Source organism: Salmo salar, chromosome 10 (genome assembly GCF_965601325.2).
Source record: "Salmo salar chromosome 10, fSalSal1, whole genome shotgun sequence".
In the NCBI taxonomy this organism is placed as follows: domain Eukaryota; kingdom Metazoa; phylum Chordata; class Actinopteri; order Salmoniformes; family Salmonidae; genus Salmo; species Salmo salar.
Genome location: NC_138300.1, coordinates 68,666,087 through 68,686,284, shown reverse-complemented (window position 1 = coordinate 68,686,284; position 20,198 = coordinate 68,666,087). Strand labels below are relative to the sequence as shown.

Sequence of the window (20,198 nt, the reverse complement as noted above, 5' to 3'; positions counted from 1 at the left end):
GGCCCCACACACTGCGGCCCCAGATTCCGGCAGGGCATGCGGAGGGGCAGGTTCCGGGTTGAGAGCCAGACCCTGTCTCCTGGTACGAACACGGGTGCCTCACTGCGGTGGCGGTCAGCACTCCTCTTCTGCTGTCCACTGGCCTCCTTCAGGGAGTCCTGGACGGCTGTCCAGGTCTCCTTGGAGTGCTGTACCCAGTCCTCCACCGCAGGAGCCTCGGTCTGGCTCCGGTGCCATGGCGCCAGGACCGGCTGGTAACCCAAAACACACTGAAAGGGTGACATGTTAGTAGAGGAGTGGCGAAGTGAGTTCTGGGCTAACTCAGCCCAGGGAATGTACCTCGCCCACTCTCCTGGCCGGTCCTGGCAATACGACCTCAGAAACCTGCCCACCTCCTGGTTCACCCTCTCCGCCTGCCCATTGCTCTCGGGGTGAAAACCGGAGGTCAAACTGACCGAGACCCCCAGCCGCTCCATAAACGCCCTCCAGACCCTGGATGTGAACTGGGAACCTCGATCAGAGACAATGTCCTCCGGCAACCCGTAGTGCCGGAAGACGTGGGTAAATAGGGCCTCCGCAGTCTGCAGGGCCGTAGGGAGACCGGGCAATGGGAGGAGACGGCAGGACTTAGAGAACCGATCCACAACCACCAGAATCGCAGTGTTCCCCTCAGAGGGGGGAAGATCTGTCAAGAAATCTATAGACAGGTGCGACCATGGCCGTTGTGGAACGGGGAGGGGCTGTAACTTCCCTCTCGGTAGATGCCTAGGAGCCTTACTCTGAGCGCACACCGAACAGGAAGAGACATAGGACCTCACGTCCTTAGCCAAGGTGGGCCACCAGTACTTCCCCCTGAGACTCCGCACTGTCCTCGCCACACCAGGATGACCCGCAGTAGGTAGCGTGTGCGCCCATCGAATCAAACGATCACGAACACCGAGCGGCACATACATGCGACCCACGGGAACCTGCGCAGACACAGGTTCCAACACTAATGCCCGCTCGATGTCCGCGTCCACCTCCCATACCACCGGTGCCACCAGCCTAGATGCTGGAATGATGGGAGTTGGATCGATGGGCCGGTCCTCCGTGTCATAGAGACGGGACAGCGCGTCGGCTCTAGTGTTAAGGGAACCCGGTCTATAGGAGATAGTGAACCTAAACCGGGCGAAGAACATGGCCCACCTTGCCTGACGCGGATTCAGTCTCCTCGCTGCCCGGATGTATTCCAGGTTTCGGTGGTCGGTCCAGATGAGAAAGGGGTGTTTAGCTCCCTCAAGCCAGTGCTGCCACACCCTCAAAGCTTTTACCACCGCTAGCAACTCCCTGTCCCCCACATCATAGTTACGCTCCGCCGAACTGAGCTTCTTCAAAAAGAAAGCGCAGGGGCGGAGTTTCGATGGCGTACCCGAGCGCTGTGATAGCACGGCACCCACCCCAGCCTCGGATGCGTCCACCTCCACTATAAATGCTAGAGACGGGTCCGGGTGCGCCAACACGGGTGCGTCAGTGAACAGCGTCTTCAACTTCTTGAAGGCTCCGTCCGCCTCCGTCGACCATCGCAAACGCACCGGCCCCCCCTTCAGCAGTGAGGTAATGGGAGCCGCTACCTGGCCAAAACCCCGGATAAACCTCCGGTAGTAATTGGCAAAGCCTAAGAACCGCTGCACTTCCTTCACCTTGGTTGGAGTCGGCCAATTACGCACGGCCTTAACGCGGTCACACTCCATCACCACCCCCGTGGTGGAAATGCGATAACCCAGAAAGGAAACGGCTCGTTTGGAAAACACACATTTCTCAGCCTTAACCTCTATGGGCTAGGTGGGACGCTAGCGTGCCACCCGTGGTGCACTCCATCAACAGCAGGTGCATTTCAAGAGCGGCAAATTTGAATCCAAATAAATGTAAAAATTCAAATTTTTCAAAAATACAACTATTTTACACCATTTGAAAGATAAACATCTCCTTAATCTAACCACGTTTTACGATTTCAAAAAGGTTTTACGGCGAAAGCATAAATTTAGAGTATGTTAGGACAGTACATTTACAAGAGTTGTGTGTAATGTTTTGTCAAGTCAAAGACAGGGTCACCAAAACCATAAAACCAGCTAAAATGATGCACTAACCTTTTACAATCTCCATCAGATGACACTCCTAGGACATTATGTTAGACAATGCATGCATTTTTAGTTCTATCAAGTTCATATTTATATCGAAAAACAGCGTTTTACTATGGCATTGATGTTGAGGAAATCGTTTCCCTCCAATAACCGGCAGTCAAGTCAGCGTCACAAATTAAATAATTAAAATTAGAAAACATTGGTAAAATATTATATTGTCATTTAAAGAATTATAGATTTACATCTCTTGAACGCAATCAACTTGCCAGATTTAAAAATAACCTTACTGGGAAATCACACTTTGCAATAATCTGAGCACTGCGCCCAGAAAAATACGCGTTGCGATACAGACTAGACGTCATGTTGGGGAGATCTAAAATCGAAAATACTATGTAAATAATCCATTACCTTTGATTCTCTTCATCAGATGTCACTTCCAGGTATCACAGGTCCATAACGAATGTAGTTTTGTTCAAAAAAGCTCATCATTTATGTCCAAAAATCTCCGTCTTGTTAGCACATGATCTAAGCCAGCCGGACTTCTCGTCATGAACGAGGGGAAAAAATATATTTCCGTTCGTTCAAACATGTCAAACGTTGTATAGCATAAATCATTAGGGCCTTTTTTAACCAGAACATGAATAATATTCAAGGTGGACGAATGCATACTCTTTTATAACGTATTGGAACGAGGGTACCCAACATGAACTCGCGCGCCAGGTGTCTAATGGGACATCATCGTTCCATGGCTCTTGTTCGGTCAGATCTCCCTCCAGAAGACTCAAAACACTTTGTAAAGGCTGGTGACATCTAGTGGAAGCAATAGGAAGTGCCAAAATATTCCTCAGCCCCTGTGTTTTTCAATGGGATAGGTTTAAAGGTCAATACAACACATCAGGTATCCACTTCCTGTCAGAAAATGTCTCAGGGTTTTGCCTGCCAAATGAGTTCTGTTATACTCACAGACACCATTCAAACAGTTTTAGAAACTTTAGGGTGTTTTCTATCCAAAGCCAATAATTATATGCATATTCTAGTTACTGGGCAGGAGTAGTAACCAGATTAAATCGGGTACGTTTTTTATCCGGCCGTGCAAATACTGCCCCCTAGCCCCAACAGGTTAAACAAAACAACGACGAAAAACCAGTCTCGTAAGGACAAAATGACTATACAAACAACTACCCACAAATCCCATGACAAAAACACCTCTATTAAATAGGACCTTCAATTAGAGGCAACGAGGAACAGCTGCCTCCAATTGAAGGTCAACCCAATAAACTACGCATAGAAATAGAACAAATAGAATGAACATAGAAATACACTAACATAGAACATAAACCAAAACACCCCGAAAGACCCTAAACAAACACCCCCTGCCACGCCCTGACCAAACTATAATAACAAACAACCCCTTTTACTGGTCAGGACGTGACAATATCAGGGGGCAAATACTTTTTCACTGCACTGTATATAATTTGGCTGTATATATTTTTAGATATAGGCCTATTGTAAATGTGTATTATTGTTGCGTTGCCATCTTTATTTCAAAAATAACATACATACTATTTTGACAGAGGCAATGAACTGTCCATTGATTAGCACAGCAATTGATATAACAGGACCATATTTGAGCATAATACAAAATTACACAGGTAAGATAACAGTTACAGAAATCAGGGAGGCAGACAGGCTCTCTCTATCTGAGCTACTGTGTCCAACACACCACCACCGGTTTTTATGCTGGGCACCTTCTTACCAAAAAAGGATGTTATTATGATATATTTTTTTCAATTAAATACTTTGCTAAAATAAAGGTTTAAGGAAATATGGGCATGCACCACATTACTACAAGACAAACCAGCAAAACTTGTGTTCATTTAATTTCAAAAAGCATGAAAAGGTAGCATAATGGGATAATGTCTTATTACGGAGTGTGAAGAATCCAATACTTTACCTTGTATGCGGTACAAATCACGTTATTGTGGAAGCATCTCCTCTAAGAGTATGAACTAGGCTGTTTGAGAAGGTTTGAATCCTAAGCAAACTGCCTACACATCGTTTGAAGTACAATACCAACATAGCTCCTGTAGTTGGTCAAGCTGTGTGCTGGAAAATCTTGGTAGAGCATTGGTAGAATAGGCATTGCGGTGCTCATGTGAATTTCCTTTATATTTTGGCATCAGACCAATGCCTATTCTCACTTAAAACATAGTTTTTAATACTATATACTGTCATCAACCTTCAATAAACGTATTACAAATGTACTTCAAATTCATTGTTTTTCAGTATACGATATGTTCACTATCATTAAACTTAAACACACTCATTAAAAATGTACTTCAATTTCAAACGCTTTACTTGTAATTTAGTATATTCATTCAAGATACACCTGGAGTTGTTTTTAAGTTGACACATTGATTTTATACAGATTTTATACAGTGCCTTATACAGTGCCTTGCAAAAGTATTCATACCCCTTGTATTTCTTCAAATGTTATTGTGTTACAAAGTGGGATAAAACTTTATTTAATTGTCATTTGTTGTCAACAATGAACTCAAAATACTTTGTAATGTCAAAGTGCAAAAAATATATATTAATAGTAATGATTACGATTAATACAATTTGATAATTAAAATATAGTCGTTGCATAAGTATTCAGCCCATTTGTTTAAGCAAGCCTAAATTAGTTCAGGAGTAAAATCTGGCTTAACAAATCACATAATATGTTACATGGACTCTGTGTGAAATAATAAGGGTTGACATGATTTTTGAAAGACTAACCCTTCCTCTGTTCCCCATACATAAAACATAAGGGAGCCTTTTGAAAGCTTTATAAAGAAGGGCAGTGATTGGTAGATGGGTAACAATATCAAATCAGACATTGAATACATCTTTAAGCATGTCTAGTTAATAATTATGCTGTGGATAAAAAAGGCACTGTCAATTCACCTCTTGGGATTGTCTTTGTGCTTCAACATTGAGACTCTCTCTCGTTCGCTCTCACACATGCACATGCACACACAAACACACACTCACTTTGTGAGGGAAAGCAACACGTTCCTTGAGAGATTACTTCATAGGTTCCTTGATCTGAAACCTTAGAATAGCAAGTTGCTATATTGAACTATGTCCTCTTTAATAAAGTCTATGGCAGCAGCAATTGCTATAAGGGCACAGAGAATCAGACGAAAAAGCAATTCATATTGACAATGACATTCATAGTCCACTGCACCAGTCACACCTTGGGTTCATTCTATGGGTTGTCTTCTTTTCTTTTTATTGTTTTCTTCTCTGTTTATCTCTTTCTCATGGTCCTCTCAGACAATGAGCTGTAGTCTTTCTGCCCACGGGGTACTGGGTAGAGGCCAACTCATTGCACTGCTCACCAGCGCAGAGAGAGAGAAATAGAGAAAGAAATAGAGACCACCTTTGAGCCAGAGGGCTTGGCAGGGTTAGAGCAGTGTGTATGAATGTGTATAATGCTCTGATCTGATCTGACATAATTTCTCTCTCTCTCTCATATATATATATATATATAGCTGTAGGGCTGGGATAGATCAAGAGACCTGCCATCTCCCATATTGCATTACTGTGTATTATTATTGTGTCCAGAATACTGTGGTGACTATTGGCCTATCGAGTTCTTATGTACTGGAGGAAGCAATTTAATATCGATTTAATATCAATATTGTATTGTCTTTGATAATCGATAATTTTGTGATAATTTTGTGTTTGATTATGACTCATGAAATGGGTAGTGTTTTTTAGGCAACAGTCTGAAACAAAGTGAAACAGGGAGCTACTTGTCCAATAAGAAATGCACATTTTAGTTTTCCATTGCAAAACTTTTTAAAGCATTTTGCTACTGGGTGCCCTGATGAAAATTACCAGACTTGTGTATGTGTAAATGGCTTGAAACAGGTGTTTTTGTGTCTTGTTGGTTTACATTTCTCCTTTCTTTCTCTCCTACAGTTAGAACAGATTCAGAAGCACAACTGGTACATGTGAGTGTAATTTTCTTTTCTCTCTTTTCATCCTAATGTTCTCTCTGTGATTCGGGAATTCAAAGGGACAAAGGAAGAGTTAGGATAAATTGGATGAAAGTAGTCAAAGGTGGGGAGACAAGTGTGATGGGAGGGAGGGATGTCTCAGTTGGTCTGGGTTAAGAGGAGGAAGCAAGGGAGCGGGAAGCGCGCATTAGAGAAAAGTCTGGTTTTGTGTGAGTGCTTGTGTGCGTGCGTCTTTTCTGATGAATGGCCTCACCATATTAGCAGCAAGGACAGAGATCCTGTACCCAGCATTCTTGGGTACGAAGTCTGACCAGAAGACCATTCTGTCTCCCTCTTCTCCGACGGGGTTGTTTTTGGTAGGCCTCTGGAATCAGTTCAAATGCCCTGGGTGGTGGGGACAAAGAATCCGCTTCGGGAAAGTCGTATTCCTGGTTGTAGTGTTTGTAAGTTAACATCGCTCTGATATCCAATAGTTATTCCCGGCTGTATGTAATAACACTTAAGATCTTCTGGGCTAACAATGTAAGAAATAATACATAACATTTTTTTTAAAAAGGTTTACTTAATCCTATCCCAGGTATTCCTTAAAGAGGTGGGGTTTCAGGTGTCTCCGGAAGGTGGTGATTGACTCCGCTCTCCTGGCGTCATGAGGGAGCTTGTTCCACCATTGGGGTGCCAGAGCAGCAAACAGTTTTGACTGGGCTGAGCGGGAACTGTGCTTCCGCAGAGGTAGGGGGGCCAGAGGTGGAAAAACGCAGTGCCCTTTGGGTGTAGGGACTGATCAGAGCCTGAAGGTACGGAGGTGCCGTTCCCCTCACAGCTCCGTAGGCAACACCATGGTCTTGTAGCAGATGCGAGCTTCAACTGGAAGCCAGTGGAGTGTGCGGAGGAGCGGGGTGACGTGAGAGAACTTTGGAAGGTTGAATACCAGACGGGCTGCGGCGTTCTGGATGAGTTGTAGGGGTTTAATGGCACAGGCAGGGAGCCTCGCCAACAGCAAGTTGCAGTAATTCAGACGGGAGATGACAAGTGCCTGGATTAGGACCTGCGCTGCTTCCTGTGTGAGGCAGGGTCGTACTCTGCGAATGTTGTAGAGCATGATCCTACAGGATCGGGTCACCGCCTTGATGTTAGCGGAGAACGACAGGGTGTTGTCCAGGGTCACGCCAAGGCTCTTAGCATTCTGGGAGGAGGACACAATGGAGTTGTCAATCGTGTGGGGAAAAAAAGTATTTGATCCCCTGCTGATTTTGTACGTTTGCCCACTTACAAAGAAATGATCAGTCTATAATTTTAATAGTAGGTTTATTTGAACAGTGGGAGACAAAATAACAACAACAAAAAATCCTGAAAAACGCTATAAAATGATTTGCTTTTTAATGAGGGAAATAAGTATTTGACCCCTCTGCAAAACATGACTTAGTACTTGGTGGCAAAACTCTTGTTGGCAATCACAGATGTCAGACATTTCTTGTAGTTGGCCATCAGGTTTGCACACATCTCAGGAGGGATTTTGTCTCACTCCACTTTGCAGATCTTCTCCAAGTCATTAAGGTTTCAAGGCTGACGTTTGGCAACTCGAACCTTCAGCTCCCTCCACAGATTTTCTATGGGATTAAGGTCTGGAGACTGGCTAGGTCACTCCAGGACCTTAATGTGATTCTTCTTGAGCCACTCCTTTGTTGCCTTGGCCGTGTGTTTTGGGTCATTGTCATGCTGGAATACCCATCCACGACCCATTTTCAATGCCCTGGCTTACATTTACATTTTAACCTGTTAGGGCTAGGGGGCAGTATTTACACGGCCGGATAAAAAACGTACCCGATTTAATCTGGTTATTACTACTGCCCAGAAACTAGAATATGCATATAATTATTGGCTTTGGATAGAAAACAGCCTAAAGTTTCTAAAACTGTTTGAATGGTGTCTGTGAGTATAACAGAACTCATATGGCAGGCAAAAAACTGAGAAGATTCTGTACAGGAAGTACCCTCTCTGCTGTAACGTGACACTTCCTATGGCTCCCATAGGCTCTCAGAACCCGGGAAAAAGCTGAATGATGTAATTCCAGCCGCTGGCTGAAAAACTTTAGCGCCTTTGGTAAGTGGTCTTTCAGAGGACCATCAGACTGAGGCGCGTGCACGGGGCGACACCATGTTTTTATTTTCTCTCTCTTTGTACTAAAACACGATTTCCCGGTCGGAATATTATCGCTTTTTTTACGAGAAAAATGGCATAAAAATTGATTTTAAACAGCGGTTGACATGCTTCGAAGTACGGTAATGGAATATTTAGAATTTTTTTGTCACGAAACACGTCGAGCGCGTAACCCTTATATACCCTTTCGGATAGTGTCTTGAACGCATGAACAAAACGCCGCTATTTGGATATAACTATGGATTATTTGGGACCAAACCAACATTTGTTATTGAAGTAGAAGTCCTGGGAGTGCATTCTGACGAAGAACAGCAAAGGTAATAACATTTTTCTTAAAGTAAATCTGACTTTGCTGAGTGCTAAACTTGCTGGGTGTCTAAATAGCTAGCCCTGTGATGCCGGGCTATCTACTGAGAATATTGCAAAATGTGCTTTCACCGAAAAGCTTTTTTAAAATCGGACATAGCGAGTGCATAGAGGAGTTCTGTATCTATAATTCTTAAAATAATTGTTATGCTTTTTGTGAACGTTTATCGTGAGTAATTTAGTACATTCACCGGCAGTGTTCGGTGGGAATGCTAGTCACATGCTAGTCACATGCTAATGTAAAAAGCTGGTTTTTGATATAAATATGAACTTGATTGAACAAAACATGCATGTATTGTATAACATAATGTCCTAGGGTTGTCATCTGATGAAGATCATCAAAGGTTAGTGCTGCATTTAGCTGTGGTTTGGGTTTATGTGACATTATATGCTAGCTTGAAAAATGGGTGTCTGATTATTTCTGGCTGGGTACTCTGCTGACATAATCTGGGTACTCTGCTGACATAATGTTTTGCTTTCGTTGTAAAGCCTTTTTGAAATCGGACAGTGTGGTTAGATTAACGAGAGTCTTGTGTAAAATAGTCATATGTTTGAAAAATTGAAGTTTTTGCATTTTTTAGGTATTTGAATATCGCGCCACGGGATTACACTGGCTGTTGAGTAGGTGAGCGTCCCACCTAGCCCAGAGAGGTTAAATACTGTACCCTCACATGGTAATCTTTAAGCTGTGGAACTATCAGACCAAAGTCAATATTCGGAAGGCACTGGGAAAGGAGATTAAAATCCATGGCCAGGCCATTCGAGTTGTCCAGGATCTGTCTGCTAAACTGAGGAAAAAACGTAAGAATTTCATTCTGATCAGGCAGTCACTTGAGGTCTCAACCCCGATTCCCTGCAGTGCTATGGGTATGGAAGGGAACACAGAGGATGGAGTTCACAAGCGCTGATGAAGCCCTGAACAGGCTTCAAGAAACCTTTCCAGTTGAAAGAGAGCCCAATGCCCTCAGGAGAGGAAGAAGCGGAAAAAATTGATAAGCACACAAGGCTACATACAGTTGAGACAATATTCTTTCCCCCTTCTCCCAATACAATCTAGATTCTATTGTCCCCAAATACACTGAACTAAAATATAAACGCAACAATTTCAAAGATTTGACTGACTTACAGTTCATATAAGGAAATCAGTAATTTGTAAGAAATTCATTAGGCCCTAATCTATGGATTTCACATGACTGGGAATAAGGATACCTTTAAAAAAAGGTAGAGGCGTGGATCAGAAAACCAGTCAGTATCTGGTGTGACCACCATTTGCCTCAGGCAACGCGACACATCTCCTTCACATAGAATTGATCAGTCTGTTGACTGTGGCCTATGGGATGTTGTCCCACTCCTCTTCAATGGCTGTGCGAAGATGCTGGATATTAGCGGGAACTGGAAAACGCTGTCGTACACGTCAATCCAGAGCATCCCAAACATGCTCAATGGGTGACATATCTGGTGGGACATTTTCAGCTTCCAGGAATTGTGTACAGATCCTTGTGACATGGGCCGTGCATTGAAACACAAGGTGATGGCGGAGGATGAATGGCATGACAATGGGCCTCAGGATCTCGTCACGGTATCTCTGTGCATTCAAATTGCCATCTTTGAAATGCAGTTGTGTTCGTTGTCTGTAGCTTACGCCTTCCCATACCATAAAACCCCGCAACCATGGGACACTGTTCACAACGTTGACATCAGCGAACCGCTCACCCACGTGACGCCAAACACTGTCTGCCATCTGCCTGGTACAGTTGAAACCGGGATTCATCCATGAAGAGCACACAAATATGTATTCTATCACCTTCTATGTCAGTGGCCATAGAAGGAGAGCATTTGCCCACTGAAGTCAGTTACAACACCAAACTGCAGACAGGACAAGACCCTGGTGAGGACGACGAGCACACAGATGAGCTTCCCTGTGACGGTTTCTTTATTTTTTTGTGATCAACATTTTATTTTATTTCATATTACACAAAATATACAAGGCAGGATTACATTACAAGTATTAGCTGACATGACAACACTAGTATACAATAAAACTATTTACATACTGTCAGGAGTCCATTAATCTGTTGGGGATAGGGGGCAGTATTTGCACGGCCGGATAAAAAACGTACCGATTTAATCTGGTTACTACTCCTGCCCAGTAACTAGAATATGCATATAATTAGTAGATTTGGATATAAAACAGAACTCATATGGCAGTCAAAACCCTGAGACAAATCCGAACAGGAAATGGAAATCTGATGTGTGGAATAACTTCAAACCTTTGCCATTGAAACACACAGGGGCTTATTAATCATTTAGCACTTCCTAAGGCTTCCACTAGATGTCGACAGTCTTTACAAAGTGGTTTGAGTCTTCTATGGTACAAACTGACGCAAAGAGAGGCTTTGGAAGTTGGTCACAGGGGGAGGGCCATTACCATTATGATGCGGGTGCCCCTGGCTACCCTCCCCTTTCAAAACGTTTAGTAAGACAATGCAATCGTCCGCCTTGAATATTATTGAAGCTCTGGTTGAAAAAGGCCCTAAGGAGTTATGTTATACAACGTTTGACATGTTTGAACGAACGTAAATATATATTTTTTGCACATTCGTGATGACAAGTCCAGCGCACCTCGTACATTATGAGTAGCCTTCGGAACGCGCTAACAAGAAGGAACAATTGGGACATAAATTAACTTTTTCGAACAAAACTACATTTGTTGTGGACCTGGGATTCCTGGAAGTGCCTTCTGATGAAGATAATCAAAGGTAAGGGAATATTTACAATAGTATTTTTGATGGTTGATGGTTCCAAGATGGCGCTAACATGTATCGCCTAGCCTATTTTTCTGAGCATACCACATCATTTATTGCAAAGTGTGATTTCCCAGTAAAGTTATTTTTAAATCTGGCAATGCGGTTGCGTTCACGAGATGTTATGGAATACACTTCTAATTGACTTTAATTCCTCAAAGTATTTTGGCAGAGGAGGTATAGACAACATAGAGAAATACAATTTTGTCGACCGAGTACATTAATATTTTGTGTAGAAATCCTACCTTGTAATGAGATTTTAAGATAGGGCCATCTCTGCAAATCAGGGGTGATATCCTCTTTTAGTTTTACATAGTTCCCTCTGTAAATTTGGTGGGTATGCATATGCCCAAATAAATAAAGTCTGCCTCATGCCACTGCACTGGAGAATGCAGTACACAAAGTAAGCAATTCCGCAGGGCTGTTAAGGGGCACCAGTATAGATTTCCCTGTTTTTTTTGTATCCAGAAAATGAACCGAACAGAGTAAATCATTTCAGAATCTGTGGAAGGGAAATTGACATCTGAGAAATACAATAAGGTGTCATCGGCATAGAGTGACAATTTATGCAGAGTACCTTTAATATTGATGGATGAAATAAGTGGGTTCAATCTAATTGTTTGAGAAAGGGACTCCAAAGACAGGGCAAAGAGCATTGGTGATAATAGACATCCTTGTTTTGTGGAACGTTGTAAACAGAAAGTCTAAGATATAATTTTTTCTGTCTGCACAACTGCTTAGGATGCAGAATACAATGTTTGTAACATAGACAAAAATCCTTTACCAAAACCAAAGGGCTCCGAAACACACCATAAATAGTTCCATTCTAGCCGATCAAAGGCTTTTTCTGCATCCAAACTAAAAAGTGCAGCTAGGTCGTTTTCAGACTCATGATATGGAATACACTTCTAATATTGTCTGAGGTTAAATTAACCTTTATAAACCCACTTTAATCATCGGTAATTAGATGTCCTACAAGAAGTTCCAATCTGATGGCAAGTTTCTTTGCAAACAGATTGAGTTTTGTTGTAATAATGCTTAAGGGCCTATAGCTTTTACAGTCTAGGGGAGATTTGCCCTTTTTTAACCTCTATGGGACCGGCGGGACGAATTCGTCCCACCTACGTAACAGCCACTGCCAGCCTGTGGCGCGATTTTCAAAACCTTAAAAATCCTATTACTTCAATTTCTCAAACATATGACTATTTTACAGCCATTTAAAGATAAGACTCTCGTTAATCTAACCACACTGTCCGATTTCAAAAAGGCTTTACAACGAAAGCAAAACATTAGATTATGTCAGCAGAGTACCAAGCCAGAAATAATCAGACACCCATTTTTCAAGCCAGCATATAATGTCACCAAAACCCAGAAGACAGCTAAATGCAGCACTCACCTTTGATGATCTTCATCAGATGACAACCCTAGGACATTATGTTATACAATACATGCATGTTTTGTTCAATCAAGTTCATATTTATATCAAAAACCAGCTTTTTACATTAGCATGTGACGTTCAGAACTAGCATACCCCCCGCAAACTTACGGGGAATTCGCTAACATTTTACTAAATTACTCACGATAAACGTTCACAAAAAGCATAACAATTGTTTTAAGAATTATAGATACAGACCTCCTCTATGCACTCGATATGTCCGATTTTAAAATAGCTTTTTGGTGAAAGCACATTTTGCAATATTCTAAGTACATAGCCCAGGCATCACGGGCTCGCTATTTAGACACCCGGCAAGTTTAGCACTCACCATAATCATATTTACTATTATAAAAATGTCATTACCTTTTGTTGTCTTCGTCAGAATACACACCCAGGACAGCTACTTCAATAACAAATGTTGGTTTGGTCCAAAATAATCCATCGTTATATCCGAATAGCGGCGTTTTGTTCGTGCGTTCCAGACACTATCCGAAATAGTAAAGAAGTGTCGCGCGCTTGGCGCAATTCCTGACAATAAAATTCAAAGTATTCCATTGCCGTACGTCGAAGCATGTCAACCGCTGTTTAAAATCAATTTTTACGTCATTTTTCTCGTAGAAAAGCGATAATATTCCGAGAGGGAATCTCCTTTTCGGCAAACAGAGGAAAAAATCCCAAAGGCGGGGGCGGTCGGGGTCACGCGCATAAGCTAGTGTCTCTTGATGGGCCACTTGAGAAAGGCGATAATGTGTTTCAGCCTGGGGCTGGAATGACGACATTCTGTTTTTTCCCGGGCTCTGAGAGCCTATGGAAGACGTGGGAAGTGTCACGTTAGAGCAGAGATCCTTAGTAAATGATAGAGATGGAAAACAAGTTCAACAAATGGTCAGACAGGCCACTTCCTGTAAAGGAATCTCTCAGGTTTTGACCTGCCATTTGAGTTCTGTTATACTCACAGACACCATTCAAACAGTTTTAGAAAATTTAGGGTGTTTTCTATCCATATGTAATAAGTATATGCATATTCTAGTTACTGAGTAGGAGTGGTAACCAGATTAAATCGGGTATGTTTTTTATCCAGCCGTGTCAATGCTGCCCCCTAGCCCTAACAGGTTAACAAAACTATGATCAATTAGGTGTTTTGGTCTCTGGAATTCTCCATGCATGATTGATAGAACCAAGAATTAGTGGCCCCACAATATCCCATATTTCAAGAAACAGCTCAGGAGCGAAACTATCAAGTCATGGTGATTTGCCTCTTTTCGTAGATGTTAATACACTCTTCAGTTCTTCAAGAGGAAGTGGGGAGTCAATGAATCCAGATTTCTCTCTGTAGAGTTTGGGAAGGTCCAATGATGATAAGAAGTGTGTCATCTTACTATGTTCAGGGTCCGCCTCTGACGTATATATTTGGGAATAAAAATGCCTAAACATATCATTCATTTCTGCCTGGTCATGTGATAAATGTTTGTTTATGCTCATTTTCAACAAGCGCAATCTGTTTTTCCAGGTCTACTACTTTTATACTGCGAGTTGAATTAAGATGTGAGGCAAACGAGGTACAGTTTCCCCTCAAAAAACATTTTGACACCTCCCAAAGTGACTGAGGGGATGTGGCTGTATCTGTATTTTAAACAATAACAATTATTTCAACTTTGCTGAAAGTTGCGTCAAAAAAAGCCTTATTCTGCAGCAGTTGAGTTAAAGCACCATCTGGCACCTTTCTGTTTGGAGCTGTCAAGTAAGATACTATACAGGACAGCTCCATGGTCAGAAATGACTATGGGGAGCAGCTTGGTTGTCTGAATATACCTGTTTTATATAGGGATATACAAATATGTAGTCTATCCGTGAAAATGTCTTGAAGAAAATGAAGTATAATTTTTGACAGTCCTTAGACGCCAGGCATCTAAAATATTATGCTCTGCAGCAAATGAGATCACAAGAGGCCTGATCAGTTTGAGAGTGAGATGAAACATGAGACCTATCTAACTGAGAATTACATACCTGATTAAAATCTCCTCCCACAACAAGTTGGTATTCTGAAAGATAATAGTCTTTTAACCTCTTGACGGTCGCCTAGGATAGGGGGCGCCACAGCGCATTTTGAAAAAAATTCGTGCCCATTTTAAACGGCCTACTACTCAAACTCAGAAGCTAGGATATGTATATAATTAATACTTGTGGATAGAAAACACCCTAAAGTTTCTAAACTGTTTGAATGGTGTCTGTGAGTATAACAGAACTCATATGGCAGTCAAAACCCCGAGACAGATCGAAACAGGAAGTGGAATTCTGAATTGCGAACTCAACTTCATCACGTTGCCTATTAATCACACCGTGAGCTATGGTTCATTGAGCACTTCCTATTGCTTCCACTAGATGTCCCCAGTCTTTACAAACTGATTTGAGTCTCCTACTGTGAAAACTGACAGAATGACACGCTGTGGAACGTGGTCACACGGAGAGGGCCATCACCATTATGACGCCGGCGCCCCGGGTTACCCTCCCCTTTCGAAACGTTTTGAAACACAATGCAATCGTCCTCCTGGAATATTATTGGAGCTCTGGTTGAAAAAGGCCCTAAAGATTTATGTCATACAACGTTTGACATGTTTGAACGAACCTAAATAAGAAAAAAATGCATTTTGTTGAAAGAGTAGCCCCGCGCACGTCGGAACTTTTGGTGCAGCCTTCAGAACGCGCTAACAACAACAAGCTAATGGAACATAAAGGATTAACTTTTTCGAACGAAAATACATTTGTTGCGGACCTGGGATTCCTGGAAGTGCCTAAGGATGAAGATAATCAAAGGTAAGGGATTATTGACAATAGTATACAAGGCTAGATTTGATATGCGATTGTTCCAAGATGGCTAGCCTATTGCTATTGCTAGCCTATTGTTCTGAGTATCGCATCCCCTTTTATCGCAAAGTGTGATTACCCAGTAAAGTTATTTTTAAATCTGGCATTACAGGTGCTTTCAAGAGATATTCATCTATAAATCTTAGAATGACAATATTACATTTTAAAAATGTTTTCGAATAGTAATTTAGTAAATTGTAGTGCTGTTTCATCGGATGCATTTGAGGGAAGATAGTTAGTCAACGTTACGCACCGATGTAAAATGCTGTTTTTATATATAAATATGAACTTTATCGAACAAAAGAATGCATGTATTGTGTAACATGATGTCCTAGGTGTGTCATCTGATGAAGATTGTCAAAGGTTAGTGCTGCATTTAGCTGTTTTTTGGTTATTTGTGATGCATGTGGTTGGTCGGAAAATGGCTATGTGGCTACTTTTACAATATACTCCTAACATAATCTAATGTTTTGCTTTTGCTGTAAAGCCTTTTTGAAATTGGACAACGTGGTTCGATTCAGGAGAGGTGTATCTATAAAACGATATAATTTGAAAAAAAAATTGAAAAAAAAATATTATGACATTTTGTTATGCTAATGTCGATAGGATTTTTCGCTGGATGTCAGGCCGCACAGGGGTTAAAGAAAGAACTAAGGAAATTAGAGGTGAAACAGATTGAGGCTAACACATGTCATGACTGTCCTGTGAGGATCACAATGGGTCAGATCAGCTTGGCAATGGTTGACAATAACAACCTCTCACCCGCAGAGGGGAGGAGAGAACTGGTGTAGAGGTTTTGACACTTCGGAACATTTCGGCATTTGCTGTATGGTTGATGTGAAAGTCCATATTGCAAATGTACAGTCCCTTACTAGACGTCTGTGAACGTTTGTAAAATTCGCGGACGGCGTCGGGTCATGCACCGGGGCCGGATCTTCCAGGAAGTCATCGAACGGAGTCTCTCGGACATTCGGTTTCCGTTCTATAAAATGTTCAAATCTCTGTCATTTTTCACCTGTCCCGGATTATACCACAAGAGGGCGAATGGAATCATATTGCAAATGTAACAAACATCACCAATCACAACGTGGCCTTTTCTCCTAAACGGAAAAGTCTTCGAAGACGAAACTTGGTGAGCATTGGTTTGGCATAATGGGCAGTTGGCCCCGAACAAGATGGAGTTGAGGCCTCAACGCTTTTTAAGTTAAGGCCATTTTTCTGGGATTAAAGGTCAAAAATGAAAATAGAGCACTAATTTGACCGCTTCACGTCAAAGTACATGAGCCTACGGTGTCAGGAAAAAAATAACCAGACATTTATCTATCGTCATTTAAGAGAAATTGTACAATGTACAATTGGTGATATTCAAAAAAATGAGTTTTTATTTTTTTTAAAAGCTACAGATCCGGTTGCAGCGAGTTAAGATGAATCCGTTAAGGCGGGTTTCGGAGCTCTGAGAGATTTCTGTGATTTTCTGTGATTTTCTGAAATAACACACACTCGTTCAACCCTCTGTAAATAAGTCAGTTGTTAAAGTAAACTCAATATTCTATAAGAGCCTAACCCAAGGAGGATATGTGTTCACTTTCAGCTTCCTGTGTCAACCAGAAGTGCCTTAAAATGGTGTCATAGGGGCTGTTTCGAAGGGTTTAAAGGTCAGATCTTTCCACAACTTCATATGTGTGATTAGGCAACCCTCATGAACTGTAAATCAGTCATTTCTCCAAACAGATGTCAAAGAAAAGCTCACACACACACACACAACAAGGATGAAGAGTGCGGTGTTTAAAGACACACAGAGCCTGCAATGGTATTACCATGATCTCTAGGCTGTGCCGAGTTCAACGAGATGCCCCGCTTGACCGTAGCTCGCTCTGAGAGCAGCAACCGTGAAAAAAGTTGTCCCAAAATGAAGCCTGCCCCTAAATTTCAGGTGCTTTTGGGGGACAGCGGCGTTAGGGTTAGAAGGACAATTTAACCACAGGAATGTTCCTAAGGTCCTCCCGATCTGTGCAAGCCTAACCTTGACCGTGTGGCATTAACCCTTAACAGTGAAAAGAAGGTGTTAACCTCTCTTGGGCAGGTGGGACGCTAGCGTGAAACAGCAGAGCACCAAATTCAAAACCACAAAATGTAATAATTCAAAGTTCTCAAACAAAGGACTATTTTACACCATTTTAAAGGTACATGTCTCCTTAATGTAACCACATTGTCCGATTTCAAAAAGGCTTTATGGCGAAAGCATAAAGTTAGATTATGTTAGGACAGTTCCAACACAAGAAAAAGCACACAGCCATTTTCCTAGCAAGGACAGGTGTCACAAAAACCAGAAAACCAACTAAAATTATGCACTAACCTCTTCATCATCTTCATCAGATGACACTCCTCGGACATCATGTTACACAATACATGCATTTTTTGTTCGATAAAGTTCATATTTATATCCATAAACCCTATTTTAAATTGGCGCATGATGTCCAGAAAATATTTTGCCTCCAATACTGCTGGTGAATCAGCACAACAATTTACAAAAATACTCACCATAAACGTTGATAAAATATTAAACTGTTATTCAAAGAATTATAGATGAACATCTCCTTTATGCAAACGCTGTGAGAGATTTCAAAAAAGCTTCACGGAGAAAGCACACTTTGCAATAATCTGAGTACTGCGCTCAGAAAAATACACTAGGCAATACAGATACCCGCCATTTTGGAGTCATCTAAAATCATAAATAGCATTAGAAATATTCACTTACCTTTGATGATCTTCATCAGAAGGCACTTCCAGGAATCCCAGGTCCACAATAAATGTTGTTTTGTTCGATAAAGTCCATAATTTATGTCCAAATAGCTCCTTGTTGTTAGCGCATTCAGTTAGCTACTCCAAATGTAGGAAGCGTTCGGAAAATGTCACGACGAAAAGTAAAAAAGTTATATTTACGTTTGTTCAAACATGTCAAACGATGTATAGCATCAATCTTTAGGGCCTTTTTCACTTAGAACTTCAATAATATTCACACCGGACGATTGCAATGTCTTGAAAAACGTTTTGGAACACAGTTAACTCTCACGTGAATTCGCGCCAATGAACGCCAGTACTTTCCTGAGTCAACAACTTCCAACTTCCTCTGTTCGCTCTCTGTTCATCATAGACGCCTCAAACAAATTTCTAAAGACTGTTGACATCTAGTGGAAGCCTTATGAAATGCAAAATGAACCCTAAGTCACTGTGTGTTCGATAGGCAATGACTTGAAAGGACTACAAGCACCAGAATTCCCACTTCCTGGTTAGATTTTTCTCAGGTTTTTGCCTGCCATATGAGTTCTGTTATACTCACAGACATCATTCAAATAGTTTTAGAAACGTCAAAGTGTTTTCTATCCAAATCTACTAATAATATGCATATTGTAGTTCCTGGGCCCGAGTAGTAGGCCATTTAATTTGGGTACATTTTTCATCCGGCCGTGAAAATACTGCCCCCTACCCTAGAGAGGTTAACATCAAACAGTTTGCAATGACTTTTCTCCCCATAGGAATACATTGCCCCTAAATTCAACCTGACGCCTATGTGGGTTATGAATGCCTTATGAACCTGTCTTTGATGACAATCCATCAGGCCACTATGAGGTCTACCTGTGTCGATTCTAAGCTTCCTGGAGCAACCGGAAGTTGTTAAAAACACCCTAAAGGTGTTTTGATATAATCAACCTACAGAATGTGAAAATCACTGAATTCAACCCTGTGTAAATCAGTCAGTTCTTAACAAAATTAACATTAGACCAGGAAACATGAGGTGGGAGCTACATGTTTGAAATGGTTGGAACTTTGAACCTCAACACAAGGTGAAGAAATAAATTCACCTTCTTTAAGTCCAGAGCGACGGCGAGCTGCAGTTCATGTCCATAGTGGTCTGAATCCTGAACCCTGAATAATCAACATGAGGAGGAAGAGGCGACATACTCCCCTCCTGAGTAAATTATCTCCAAATCTACAAACCATCCTACTACCCTTGTCAAATCACCGTAGTACGCTACTCTTATCACCCCACTGGAACCATTGGCACGGCTGCCTTATCTTCAAATAAGCAGCTTCAGGAGCGAATGTAAGAGTGAACTCTAGTTCTGTTCAGGACTACATGATGGACAAAGACACCAACACGTAAATACATTCATGTTTTCTTTTTCCATAGGGGCGTCAGATCGTGTGCAATCTATATGATTAATGTGAGAATAATTCTGAAATGTGTCGACGATGAGTGTCTTTCTCTCTCTCTCTCTCTCTCTCTCTCTCTCTCTCTCTCTCCATGTCATTGGGTAAAATGCCATATTGAGTCAGTCTGCTAGGGACTTTCTTCTCATGTATCAAGTGTGTATTTTATCCTGTTATTATTTAGGTAGCTAGTAAATAAATAATTCAACCAATTTGTGTAGTACTGAGT

The 20,198-nt window shown here is 41.7% G+C and overlaps 1 protein-coding gene across 1 annotated transcript in view; it reads left to right on the top strand.

Annotated features, from left to right (window-relative positions):
* The window catches only part of brsk2a (BR serine/threonine kinase 2a), a 572,400-nt gene that overhangs the window by 467,608 nt on the left and 84,594 nt on the right, over nucleotides 1-20,198 (top strand). The window contains exon 9 of the mRNA XM_082956614.1: nucleotides 6,093-6,124. Coding sequence (XP_082812740.1) covers nucleotides 6,093-6,124 — 32 coding nt within the window. The remainder of the gene's footprint in view (nucleotides 1-6,092; nucleotides 6,125-20,198) is intronic.